This window comes from Lissotriton vulgaris, unplaced genomic scaffold (assembly GCF_964263255.1).
Source record: "Lissotriton vulgaris unplaced genomic scaffold, aLisVul1.2 SCAFFOLD_1066, whole genome shotgun sequence".
Classification (NCBI taxonomy): Eukaryota; Metazoa; Chordata; class Amphibia; order Caudata; family Salamandridae; genus Lissotriton; species Lissotriton vulgaris.
Window position 1 is genome coordinate 373,276 of NW_028248228.1, and position 13,225 is coordinate 386,500.

Below are 13,225 nucleotides of genomic sequence, written 5' to 3' on the forward strand. Positions count from 1 at the left end.
TCTAGTGTGGAAGTACCACTTCTAGAAGTTGGCATGTCTGTGCAGTGAATGTGAATTGACTGTCTGACTTGTGATTGGCTGGAGCTGGCTGGTGTGCTTTACTCCAGGAGTCAGGATGGGTCTGCCCTGGTGGTGAATGGAGAGATATGCATGTTGATGGGAGGGAGGAGTGCACCTGGGACCTGAATAGGGCTGGGCCTTCCCTCCACAATGCTGTCTCCACCCCCTGTGGTGTGTCTCATGTCCCTGACCCATCCTGTGAATAGGGAGAGGGGCTGAGCAAAACAAAGTGCTCAAGAACCAGTTGCATCTGGTTCGCCCCTTGCCTGAGCCTTTGACAACAAAGAAAATGTGTGTATAAAAAGAGGCTGTGACCTCATATAAAATGTTCTTGTTTCCTGACTTGAATCTACCAGGGGCGTGCTGCTGCTGGGGCCCAGGAGAAGGCTTGCCTCCCTGGGCCCTGCCCAGCCCCTGGATGCCTGCTTGTTAGACCTGTCAGCCCTAGGGTGGTCTTTCCCTATTTTTTTTGCCCTTGCCTTATTTTTCCCACCTTCTTTTTTGTTGGCGTTAGGTCTCCGAGCATCTTCCCATTGCTAACCAATGCTACAGTGCAGGTGCTCTCTACTTCAAACATGGCTGCCATAGGCCCCTGCTACTGCAGCGGGGTCTTTTTGTGTAGCACCCTAGTTGCCTAGTTGCATTACTGACCTGGGGGAACCCACGCAGGAGACTTAGGCGGTAGGGCGTAGTCAGGAACCTATACCACTGGGGGTGACAGGGTTTATGCGCTGCCCACCAAGCTGTGTGAGGAACTAGCCCACTGATCTGGTCCGGCGGAGGGGAACCCAGGGACCACCTGCAGTGACCTGCTGAGGAATCCTGTCAGAAGCCTTCAACTCAACCCCCCCCACCTTCGAGACCCCAAGCAACTATCTACCAAGGGCGCAAGAACCACCAAGCGCAGAGAAGCCCACCTTTCTGTGATGCCAGGACCACTGGGGATCAACCAGGTACCAGCGCTGTATCCACTCTGCACTCCCCTGCTCAACCTGTGCCCCGGTGTGGCCCTGACCTGTTTTGACTGAACTGAGCTACCTTCTAAGCGCTCCCTACTTAGCGCTGGCACACTGATCTGCCACTGTCATGTGGCCTGTCCTGCCTAATTGCCCCTCAAGTGCTCTCTTGTGTGCCACCTACGAAGCGCTGTAGTTTAGCCTCAAGCGCTCACCTGCTGGGTCCTGTGAAGCACTGGTATTGACGAACCTGTGAGGAACTTCCAAGCGCTCCTATTCCCCGCGAGGCGCTGCGAAGACCGAGCGCTGTGTGCCCTGAGGAGCGCCCCCGGCTGTCATCTGCCGCCGGCGGCCCCCGACGCCAGGAGAAGGCTGCCGCCATGCTGCTGTGGGCCGCGCCCGGCCCAGGAGAATGTTGGGGAAAGGCGCTGCCCTCCGGTGCGCCTGGTGGGAGCCACGTCACCGCCACAGCCCAGCCCGACTGTGAAGAATCCCCACGAAATTCCAGACAGGCCGCGCTAGGCCATAGAGGCCGTACACTCACCCACGTAACGGAGGCGACCGGCCGCGTCATTACCCGCGCCCCCGCCCTCAGCTGCACAGCCATTGGCTGCAACCAACGCGCCCGCCTGGCCTGCCCTGCGATTGGCCGCGCCCACCTCGCGCCAGACTCCTGATTGCTCCCCGGGCCTCTGATGCCATCGCAGGCCTGGGAACAGGAAGAGCCACCGCCGGAGGGCTGCGAGGAGCGTAGGAGCCCTCCCCTCAGTCAGCAGACCCCCGAGAGGAGCGCTAGAGCGCGTGGGCCTCCCTTGATTGGCCTGCACACCGCCCAAGCTGAGAATACCGGAGAGGGGGCTCTGGAGTCATCGTGAGCCCCCTCCTCCCTGCCAGAGCGCTGGAACCTCCGCAAGGACCCCGAGTGGGCCGAAGAAAAAGGTAAACCCCCGGGGAGGCCCGAGATCGCCCCTCCCCGCGGGAGACTGTTGTTGGCCCCTGTAGGCCCAGAAGAGTACTGTGAACTGGGCAAGAGCCTGGATTAAGCCCCTAAAGACTGGGGTGAAGGAGGAGTAACCCCCAGCTGGGGTGGTGTTCTTTACTGCTTGTTCTCAGCCCGGTTATGGTGCATATTGACCTGTGAGATTATAGGAACGTCCATCCCTGCTTAGTGAGGAGGTTATTCCGGAGGGATGAGATGGTTTGCCCATGCTCAATAAAATGCTCATTTTACCTTAGCCACTGTTTATTTTTGCCTTAATGAAAGGCTCTACACATGTTCAATGAAATGTTTTATCCTTGATTAATGAAATGGTTGCTTTTGCCTGAGGAGATGTTGGTCTCTGCCTAAGGTTGAAGTTAGGCCCACAGATAACCCTTGTCATGCTCCTTTAAGAAGATAGCTATTGAAACATGCTACATGGATTAATGAACTGCTCCCTTTGCTCTCCTGATGAGATACCTTAATGAGTTATGGTAATTGTGATTATTGATTGCTCTAAATGAATTACCAGACATGACCTTGATCTAAATAAAATGTATTGATTTGAATCAAACTTACTGGTGTGGTCTCAGTTATTGTGTGTGTTTCATTGTCTCAGTGGATGTGTGTGCTGTCTGGTCACTTTACACCTAAGCTTTCGGGTGCCTACTTGCTCGAGCCAAACTACCCCCGGGGAACTGGTGACCCCAGTTCCTACACTGCTGGACTGTGTTGCTGGGACCCTTCTTGCTGTAGGGGTCCTTCCTTGGGGGCTTGGTGGTCTCTGTGCCCCCCTAACGCCTGGGAAGCACTTTACCCTTATTTGTCCTGAGACTGAGGGAGCCTACCCCTCATGGCTGCCCTTATTAATGGCAGAGCGGGTGCCCACCCGCCTATTTCGAAGTTTGGAAGCAGGTGCCTACCCTGCATTATGCCCGCACTTTTTCTTCTAATTGCGGGTGCCCAGCCGCATGGCAGCAGTATTTAGCGTATTTATCATTACGGGTGCTGCTGCCTCTACTGTGCTCAATCAACTACACCTCACAAAGGTTGTAACATTTAAAGAGGACCACAAATTGCAAGATTTAACCTCGAAGCAGGCAGCAGTGAAGTTATTCATCTGCTCAAAACATACTGCCTGCAAAGCACGGAAATACAAGCAGAAGGTCTTGTTAGAGGCAACTAAATACAGAAACAACAAATATTAGAGTGCTTTGAGTAGAGGCGCTATGTAGGAGAGGAGCCAGAGAACAACAGGAATGCTTTTATATAGAGTGTTTTACAGTGACCATAAACTCTGGTGAACAATCTTTACAACGCAACTTTTACCACGCAGTGCCTTTATGACGCAACTTTTACAACGCAAACCATTACAACGCATTGCGCTGGGGGGCGCTCTAGGATAGGGAATAGGTTTAATGTACTATCCAACACCTTCCCTACTATCCACGGGGACTGGAGTTGGAATAGTAAATTAAACTATTCACTATCCAGCGCCCAAAAGCACTATGCGTTGTAAAGGCATGCGTTGTAAAAACCGCGTTGTAAAGGCATGCGTGGTAAAAGCATGCGTTGTAACGTCATACATCCATAAACTCTAGTTTGAAACCAAAAAGGCATCAAAAAAGAGCCCATGCCGAGCCTAATGAAACCAACACTTTTAGCCACATCTAATTTTCATATCTTTTCCTGCTCCACAGCAACTCATGAACCATCTCTAGCCATGTCCAAAACTCTCCTTGTTCTTGCACTCAATGAAATCCTTACCTTGCTGGCAGTGTAACCTCACTACCAAGCCTCCAGGGCCCAAACTCACATCTCTTCTCCCCCCTCTGAAGCCCGCTGCTATTCTTTTGGTTCACAGTCTAGCTCACTCATCACGTCTAAATCTATAACTCAACTCTCAATCATCCCTCCCTCTTCTCGAACCACCGGCCTAACAGTAGCTCCACATGTAACCACAAAGCCATCAGCGGCTTCCACTGTGACACTTGAACCATGTCTAGCCAAAATTCCCTGGCTCCATTCACAAATCCTAGACTACCAAAGGCTCACTCAGTAACCCCCCCACCCCAAAGGTAACACTAGCTCCCTGCATAACCCATCAGTAACAAGGGGCTCATTGTGTAAACCATCAGCCATCACAGGCTCTGTGTGCAATCCAGCCCCCATTTCCAGATACCACTACAAACCCTCCTTTACTAACTTTGCTGTGAATGTCTCCAAGTAGGTTTGGCACTGCCATACATTTGACGATTAAAAAGTGTGTGTGTGTGTGTGTGTGTCTGTCTGTCTGTCTGTCTGTGTGTGTGTCTGTCTGTCTGAAGGCATGGTGGGATAATGTGTTGTAATGGAAGAATCAGACAATCACTTGCATTTACCCTCCCTAGAATAAGGCACAGGCTGTGCTGGATTCCTGAAGTGTCGTTAAACATGTTTTTTAGCTGCTGTCCACGGGCAGACACCACCACAGTTTGAAATGCACTTAACACAGACAAAGGATGCTTTCAGTTTTTTTGATGTTGGAAACTGATGTAACCTAATGCTAAATGGTGGGCAAGTGTGTGTGTGTGTGTAGATTACCTTCCCTCCCCCCCAAAGATACTTTCCTGTGTAACTTCTCTCCTTGTATTTGTCCTAACATTCCCACTATTCCCTATCTCCACCTCTCCCCATATTATCTCCCTATGACTCAACCTACCACTCTTTCTTACAGATGCCCATGCTGTCTTTCCCTATTGCGTAAAGTGGCACACATCCGCCAAGAAACCCCCATCACCTGTCTCGTGAGATGACCTTCTGGGACATAAGGTAAAGCATGTTTGCACAGCTCAATGTAAAATCGATACACAGGCCCCTGTGTATGGTTGGTTTCTCATATGCTGGGGCATGTTACTGGTCTGCACCCAGACCAGTAACATGCCCCAGCATCCGGCAAAGAGCTCTCCAGCCGGGGATTCTATTGAGCATGTAATGGAGCTTCAGCGTGGTTTTTTTCTTTAGACTAATTTTTTTTTCTTGCTTGGAGATATCTCCTGCCAGTCGCCTTCTGCATGCATTCACTGGCTCCTGCCTAAACCACAGTGTGCATGAGTTAATAAAAGCCAGTCTTGAGGATCCATTTTTTAACACCTCACTGGTAAGCGAGCAGTAGATGGGCCAAACCATACTCTAGACCGTGATAGGTAAAAAATGTGATGTTCTGATGGCGAGGCATCTTTGGTTTCAGTCCGATATAGAAGGTTCAGGACACACTCTGGGCAGTGATCTGTATTTTCTTACAAAGCACATGGCTCTCACTGGAGGATGACTATTATGACAAATGCTGGCCACTCAAGATGGAATCTTTGGGCCAGATGCATCAAAGGGTTTTGCCCATTCTGTGTCTATGGTAAAATGTGTTCATCCACATGGCCCATTGTGTTAAATTTGCCCCCGAAGTCTAATTCTATCACAGCTCTGTGGTAGTATTAGCGATGAAACCTCCCGGCTCCAACCACTGTTGTTTTGATGGCACTGACTTATTTTCTGATACCATGTTCATACTGATAACGCAGGATTCATCCAGCGGTGTATCATAAGCATATAAACACATTTTCATAGACAGAATTCCTTACAGTTTGTACCAAGGAACATCAAAAGCTTGCTGGGAACAGACAAGATAGATAAGAGTTTCCCTTCCTTAGCCCTGATACCGGCTAATCACGAGTGTAGCCATTTCATATTTGAGCATTGCTACACAACTTGTTCTCGTATCAGTTGTGCCTCGCTAGCACAGGCAATGAAAATGGCTCTGGGATCTAATCAAGCCCTCCAAGACTCTCACGTAGCACTCTCGTTTGGGAAGTTTTGACACCCTTTTTGACCCTCTGTAAAACAAATTATTAGGTCTTTGTCCGTTGACGATCCTATAAACTCATCACCAAGTATTACAGTAAGTTCTGTTTGGGACTGCTGGTAAGACTGCGATACCTCAGTCATAAACCCGCCTCCAACACTGTTTACCCTACAGTGAGGTCAGGCTCATGTCCAGCAAGGTGTTTTCTATATGGCCATTATGTGTTGCAATGTCACAGTCATTCAAATGAGAATCCTGCACACCTTGTGAGATGATGCTTTGCTGTAAGTTGAAATGAAATCTTCAGAACTGTCTCCTAAGAAAGGATTCCTCACACCCCTGCTCTTGTCTGATGTATTAGAAAAGCTAACCTTCACACTGCCGGAGAACACAGAGCTGTACTTGAGATACACGCAAACATGTATGTCCATTTCTGACTAACGGCTGGATCACAGATGTTTTGTAAATACCAGCTTGGGTCCGAAATGCTTGTTATTGTATTTTATTGCTTTGCAATACCTTATGCTAAATGTATACTATGTAAATATATGATATTGATTTTCCAGTACAGCGGACACTATGAAATTTTATACAACTTTTTTTCCTCAAGCGAAAGCTTCACTGTGTAAAGTCAATATCGTCATAGTCCGCACTACACATAAGGAGTAAATTTTTTTGGAAGCCCGTATAACTGATTTATGAAGTAGGCCAGGCATTTTGATTTATTTGCAGTGCTTGTAGATTTCTGTAGCTTATTGTCCCTTGGATAACTAGATTTGCTAAATATTTCCACATCCCAGATAGGGTCACACTCTATCTACGTTGTGCATTTTGGTTCTTTAATTTTCCAGGCCACATATTGATCTGTATACATTTTTGACATATTCTAGAACCAACTTTTCACGCAAAGCAATTGCAACACCCAACTGAACACATTGCAGCCAATATAATTAAATAACCAGGTTCTGATGGACATGGGGCAACCCCATTATTTTGCATGGTATCTTACCAAAAGTGGCATTTTCAGAATTGTAATTTAAAATTCGTCATCAACATGAGTTAGGATTTTAATTTAGGATTCCAGAGACACCAAACTTAAACCAAACATCTCTTACCATTAGGAAATTACACTTCTAAAATGTAACATGGCAACTCCAATGTTATCCTATGGGGTGACAGGCTGCACTGTAGTAAAAAACAAATGTAAGAGCTTTTCAATGCCAGGACACGTAAAACATAAAAGTACATGCCCAACTTTTTAAATACTACACCCTGCTCTTGGGGCTATCCAGGGCCTACCTTAGGGGTAACTTACATGTATTAACAAGTACTGGCATAGCCAATAGGTCTCACCAGCTTCAAAAGAGACCTTAAAATACACTTTCTCACTAAATATTGGGGAAATTAATTCCCTTCTCTTCTTTCTGACTACTTTCCCTCCTCCTTACTCAGGCAACTCCGCCTACCTCTCGCACTCACACACCCCTCATGACACCCTCCACACCCCTATCTCCTCCCTTACCAACCCATTCCTTTTTCAATCCCTCCACTCTTCGCTTTCCTATATTCTCTCACACCCTACCAAGTCTGCCGAGCCCTCCTTGGTATACTGTAAAATTGTTATCAATGATGACATTCTTCTTGTAATTGGTTTTTGTTTACCTTCTACTCACTTATCTCACTACGTACTCTAAATTTTTCTTTTTGCTCTGTCAGACCAACCTGTAAAATTTGTATCGCTCATAACAATTGTTGCTTTTTTGTTTGTAATGCTCTGATATCCTGGGGTGGAGCTAGCGCTATATAAAACCTTGAAAATAAACCGTTGGGACCTTATAAGTGATTAGCCAGAGCATTGACTTGGTCAATGTTTTTAAGCTATGTTACCCAAGTAGACAGATATGCCTAAGTTGAAAATACAGCATTTGATGTACCCAACAATTGAAGATCTTGTTAGTGTAGGTTAAAATGATACACAAACCCTAATGCACAAGCAGATGTTAAAAGTGCTTGTGCCTGAAGCAGAGAGAAAGTGACGTTTGCAAACTTAGTTTGGTGTGGGTGCAAATCCTGCATTGTCGATTTCTGACGAGTTGCAACAAGGCCAATGGAAGCAGCAATGGGTGAGGTGGACTGGCCTCAGGGTCCTGTCGCCTCAGTGCCAAAGTCACTGTCGCTATAGGGTGTGCTGCTTCATGGGTCTGCCTGCAAGACTGGAAGTGAACTTAGGTATGGATTGTGGTAACCTTTATGGTTACTACAACAAAAGGTATCCAGGAGTCACAACCAAGTGTTTTTGCTCTAGACTGACCACCATATGACTTACAAGTTAGATTGTGAATTAAATAGTGTTCATGTGTGAAAACCATGCAACTACTCATACGCCCAACATGCAACCTAGGTAGGAATTTTTCCCATCAGTTGCCGTTCTGTACCACCACTATCACATCATTTGGGTCCTCCTTACCCAGGAGTTAGTACAAGAGAACAGTCACACTATGTAGAGTGTGAGGACTGTGTGAGTGAGGAGACTGATGTTTACTTGTTTCGCTGGGTGGTATCGGTATGGTGTTGAAATGATAGTTACAACTGAAAGAAAGCAGTGCAGTGAAAAAGAGTGGTAGTGAGTATAATTAGGTGGAACTGAGTAGAATAAGTGCTTTATTAGTTTCTCTCAGACCCCCAAATCTAAAAACAGGTGAACAGTGAAAAGTAGATTTAACAAAATATCTACTAGCAAGTGGTCGACATGTTTCTGCATATAAGCGGAAGTCAGGACCTAGTTGTTGCTACTGCTTGCATGATTTAGTGATAAGAAGCTAAAGAAATAAAAAGGAAAAATTTCACCTGAATGTCAGGTGTTGATTCTCCACCACAATCTAGGAAAGTCATATGGGTAAAGAAAAGGGAAGAGAAAAACAACATTTGTCAAATAATGCACTCTCAAGTTGCGCTATTCTTGTGGTCATGTATATACAGTTTTAGTCGACATGATAACACTCACCCAGTATTTGCGCCTCACCTCACCTGGCTGCAGCTCAGGTAAATAAGGAGCACCGCTCTGTTAGCAAGATACAATTATAGAGACACTCAACCGATTCAGTAAGACAAGGCAAGAAATGCTGGTATTTAAACAGTTTAGTAGGTCTATTTGTCAAAAGTCTTTACTAGTGGTACAGGAAAAAGACTTAACGGGTGAAAATTACTACAAACAATAGTTCTACCCGTTATGAGTATTTAAATATGTCACCGGTATATCCCCTTCCACGTATATACAAGAGACCCGGTAGGAGCGTTTTTTAGTGACACGCCGGGCGTTTAAGGTTAGAAAGCCACGAGATCGTATCTAGGCATTATCGTTTGTGTGGTCGGCATCGCTGCCAGTAAAGACCTCTCACACACTCACCTCTCCGTCGGTGTCTCCCAACGTCCCTCTGGGCTATTCTGGGGAGGCACCGAACGAGAGAAAAGGTTTAACAACTTTGGCCAGAATCCAATTCCAATTCCAAAAATTCTTTATTTCGGCCACATAGGCCATAAAAGATGCAATAAAATACAATACATACATATATTACACAATAAAATACAGTATAAAAAATGCACGATATTATATATAAAAAGTCTGGGGGACTGCATGGGGTAAGGACTGCACAGCTGTACCAGTTCAGGGGGACATTTTGTTCCTTATTACCCAAGCTGCCATTAAAAATTTTGAGACAGCAAAGACAATATGTCCCAGGGTATTGGTTTTCATGACCCTATAGGCTTGTTGATACTCCTGAAAGCCCAGGTTTCGGCACATCGGTGCTATCCATCGCTTCCTGGGACTCTGGTACGCGTGGCAAACAAACATTATGTGCAAATCATCTTCATCCTTGGTTTTACAGCAAGGACAGAGTTTGTCACCCCCTGTGGACCATTTGTGGGTGAATACTTTAGTGGGGAGTGAGCCAAACCTCCATTGCAGGAACAGTTTCCTCGCCAAAAGAGGAAAAATAAAATCCATAAAAGATTCAAAAAGGTAAGAATTTTTGGATTCAATAAAACGTCCCGTCAAGGTGCCACTGGTATGGGCATTATCCATGTCAGCCAGATTTTTGTTTCTGTAGAGCTGGGCAAGAGTTTTGCGTGTGATCCTTTGGCAACCCTGAGCTGGATCATCCCAGAGGTCTGGCAGGTTCAAACTGAGCAATTCTGATTTAATATAAGCCAGCCAGGGGATATTGTTGCTGCCATTCAGCCTCAGAACATGGGTGAGGTCCTGCCTGTAGTGATATAGTTCCTCGGTAGACCATATCCGGTGCCAAAACTTCACGGGTTTCGATAGGAGATCTTCAGCAATGGAATGTATCCCCAAATCCAATCACAAATCCACAAAAGATCTCAAAAGGGACCCTAGCGTATCAAAAAGGCGAAGTACTGCCCGGTCTCCATCACTCTAGAACACCAAGCGCCTGGCTGTAGGAGGGGTAGCATTTATTAAATGATCATCTAGTCTTGCGCTTCCCAGGACAAATATTAGGCCAACTAGATTGAGAAGGTAGCTCTAATTTTGACTCAATGGGTGCATCTCTTAACACACTTGGCCGCTAGAATCTCCTTCTGGTAATGATGTTCAGAGCATTCACTTCCAAGGTGGTCTGTGGCTCGCGACAGCTGCAGCAATACCTTTCCTGTTAGAGTCTAGTCCAGAGAAGCTTGCAGACCTAGGCCTAGTGACCCCTCTTGAGCTACGAAAGCTGGGTGCCACATCTGGGGTGGATCGCGGGGCTCTATGCCACTGTCTCCCAGCAGCAGTCGCAGAAGAGCAGGACTGTACCCCGCCGTCACTCCAGCTTGCAGAGTCATCTTCGCTCTCAGGGCGCTTCCAAAAGTCTGTTTTTCCTTTGTACTCAGCCACAAAATCCTCAGGTGGGAGCTGTGATGTTTCTGGGTGGATGGCCTTCAGGGGGCTCGGTTTGGCACGAGTTGTGCGGCTTGACTGGACGCGGGGTGCTGAAGGAGGAGTCCACAAAAGAGGGCGGAGCTTGAGTGTGTCCTCTTTTTTTGCCCATGGAGCTTCCCAACCAGGATCCTCCAACTTGGGGCCAAATAGGGTCTCATCGCAGAACGAGGGAGAACGACTCTTCACCCACCACGACGCCTCCATGCTCAGGTCGCGCCTCCTTCAGCGCCCGGTTTGGCCAGAATCAGTTCCAACCCTTTTGGCAACCAGGCCCATGGATGTACGGTCCAAACTTTCCCCAAATGGGACCACCTTTCTTCCCGCACCAGATGCAACAAGCCCAAGGACAGCAGTCTTTTTTAGGGTTTGGCCAGAGGACCAACAGGGGAAGAAGAAGACAGGGACAAGGATCCCAAGTCCGATGGACAACGCCGGTACAGCAACCGACAATGGACTTGAGGAGTGGCAAAAAGATCCCACAGGACGGAGCGGGAACGAGCGGAACAACCGACCAACCAGTCTTGTGATCAATCTGAGCTCCTACTCACTGTCTAATGAAGAAGAAAACCTTCTTAACCGTGGGTTGGGTTTTGTGGCAACCCACGAGGGTGATCAATTCAACACTCAAGTTGAAATCTCCAAACTATTCAGGAAGGTTAGACTTCACTATTTCTTTGCGAAACAGAACCCTGGAGAAAATACAGAATCTGTCGTCAACACCGGTCTAAAAAGACCGTCGACCTTCAATCCTACGACTATTGGATTACCTACCAGAGTCCAAACTTTTGCAGAGGCGGTGGAAACAGACATCGATCTGCTCTTCAAAACAAAGAAATCAAGACCTTTTGTTAATTTACCTAACAAAGAAAGAGCAGCCCTGCAGGTGTTAACAACTAATGAAGCAATCATAATAAAGCCTGCAGACAAAGGCGGTGCAATCGTCATCTTAGACAAAGAAACTTACAGACAAGAATGCCTAAGGCAACTACAAGATCGGAAGTCATATCTACCTCTTAAGGATGATCCCACAGAGAGACTGAAGACCAGGATCAGCCAACTAGTGGAAGAGGCAACATCAGAAGGATGGATTACTCCCCAAGAGGGCCAATATCTATGTACCTCCCATCCATCGATCCCTTATTTCTACTGCCTGCTGAAGGTGCACAAACCACAGAGACCACCACCCGGGAGACCAATCATCTCTGGCATTGGATCCATTTTGGAGCCATTATCGACATTTGTTGACTTCTTTCTCAATCCCATTGTCAAAGAGATGCCAACATACCTCAAAGACACGAAAGATATGTTACGACTGCTTCCAAACATAAACTTTGACACCTCCATGGATCTACTCGTTTCATTCGATGTAGACTCCTTATATACATCAATTCCTCAAACAGAGACCCTGGAAGTGGTGGGCAACATACTCCAAGAAAGGGATTTGCAATCGATAACTCCAGTTGCCTTCATCATGGACCTAGCGGAGCTGGCGATGAAAGAGAATTACTTTAAATTCGAAGACACCATCTATCTCCAGATCTCTGGAACCAGCATGGGCAGCGTTTTCGCGCCCAGTCTGGCGAATCTATACGTCCATGTGCTAGAACAGACTAAAATATTGCATCACGACAATCCCTACTATGTATCGCTTCTTGTTTGGAAGCGGTACATAGATGATATCTTTGTTGTATGGAGAGGCTCCGAGGCCAGCCTATTGGAATTCCATAGCTGGCTAAACAATTGCAATGAATTCCTGAAGTTCACAGTAGAATTCAGCAGAAAAGAACTGCCCTTCTTGGACCTTCTTATAGTGGCAACAGATGATGGATTAACAACAGAGCTGTATAGGAAGCCCATGGCACGTAATGCGCTCCTCAACTTCGAGAGCTGTCATCCCAGAGCCCTCAGGGAAAACCTGCCCTTTGGGCAGTTCCTGAGGCTCAAGAGGAACTGCTCTACCAAAGAAGCTTTTGAGAAACACTCAGAGACGCTTTCTGAACATCTGCGTGAAAAAAACTACCCCACGAAGATCATCCGCCAATCCAAGAAAAGGGCATCAAACAACAACAGGGACGCCCTTCTGGACATTGCCACCCCAAAAGAAAAGACTAAAAGGATGACATTTGTGAATACTTTTCACACAAAATCGAACGAGGTTCGTAAAATTATAACCAAACACTGGTCTATTTTGAACACCAGCGGAGACACCTTACCTCCTCCCCTATTTGCTTTTAAGAGAGGACCCAACATAAAAGATCAACTGGTCCACACTAGACCAAAAAGCAAATCGTCCAGACAAGTCGGCACCTTGTGGGATCTGCCTCCCGTACAAGGACACCATCCATGCGGAAATTGTTCGGCATGTCCCCAAACAACTAAGTCCACCAGTGTTGACATTGGAACCATGCGCCCATGGCAACAGCGCAAATTCACCAATTGTAACAGTG

General features: G+C 46.8%; 2 protein-coding genes across 2 annotated transcripts in view; both read right to left on the reverse strand.

The window, feature by feature from the left end:
* The window catches only part of LOC147664194 (uncharacterized), a 64,406-nt gene that overhangs the window by 36,077 nt on the left and 15,104 nt on the right, over window positions 1-13,225 (reverse strand). The window lies entirely within an intron of this gene.
* On the reverse strand, window positions 10,229-10,982 carry LOC147664195 (RBPJ-interacting and tubulin-associated protein 1-like). Its single transcript, XM_086949940.1, has one exon. The coding sequence runs from the start codon at window positions 10,980-10,982 to the stop codon at window positions 10,458-10,460; it is 525 nt and encodes a 174-aa protein (XP_086806066.1). The 3' UTR covers window positions 10,229-10,457.

Coding starts and splice junctions, on each gene's coding strand:
- LOC147664195 (XM_086949940.1), bottom strand. CDS start 10,982: ATGGAGGCGTCGTGGTGGGTGAAGAGTCGTTCTCCCTCGTTCTGCGAT.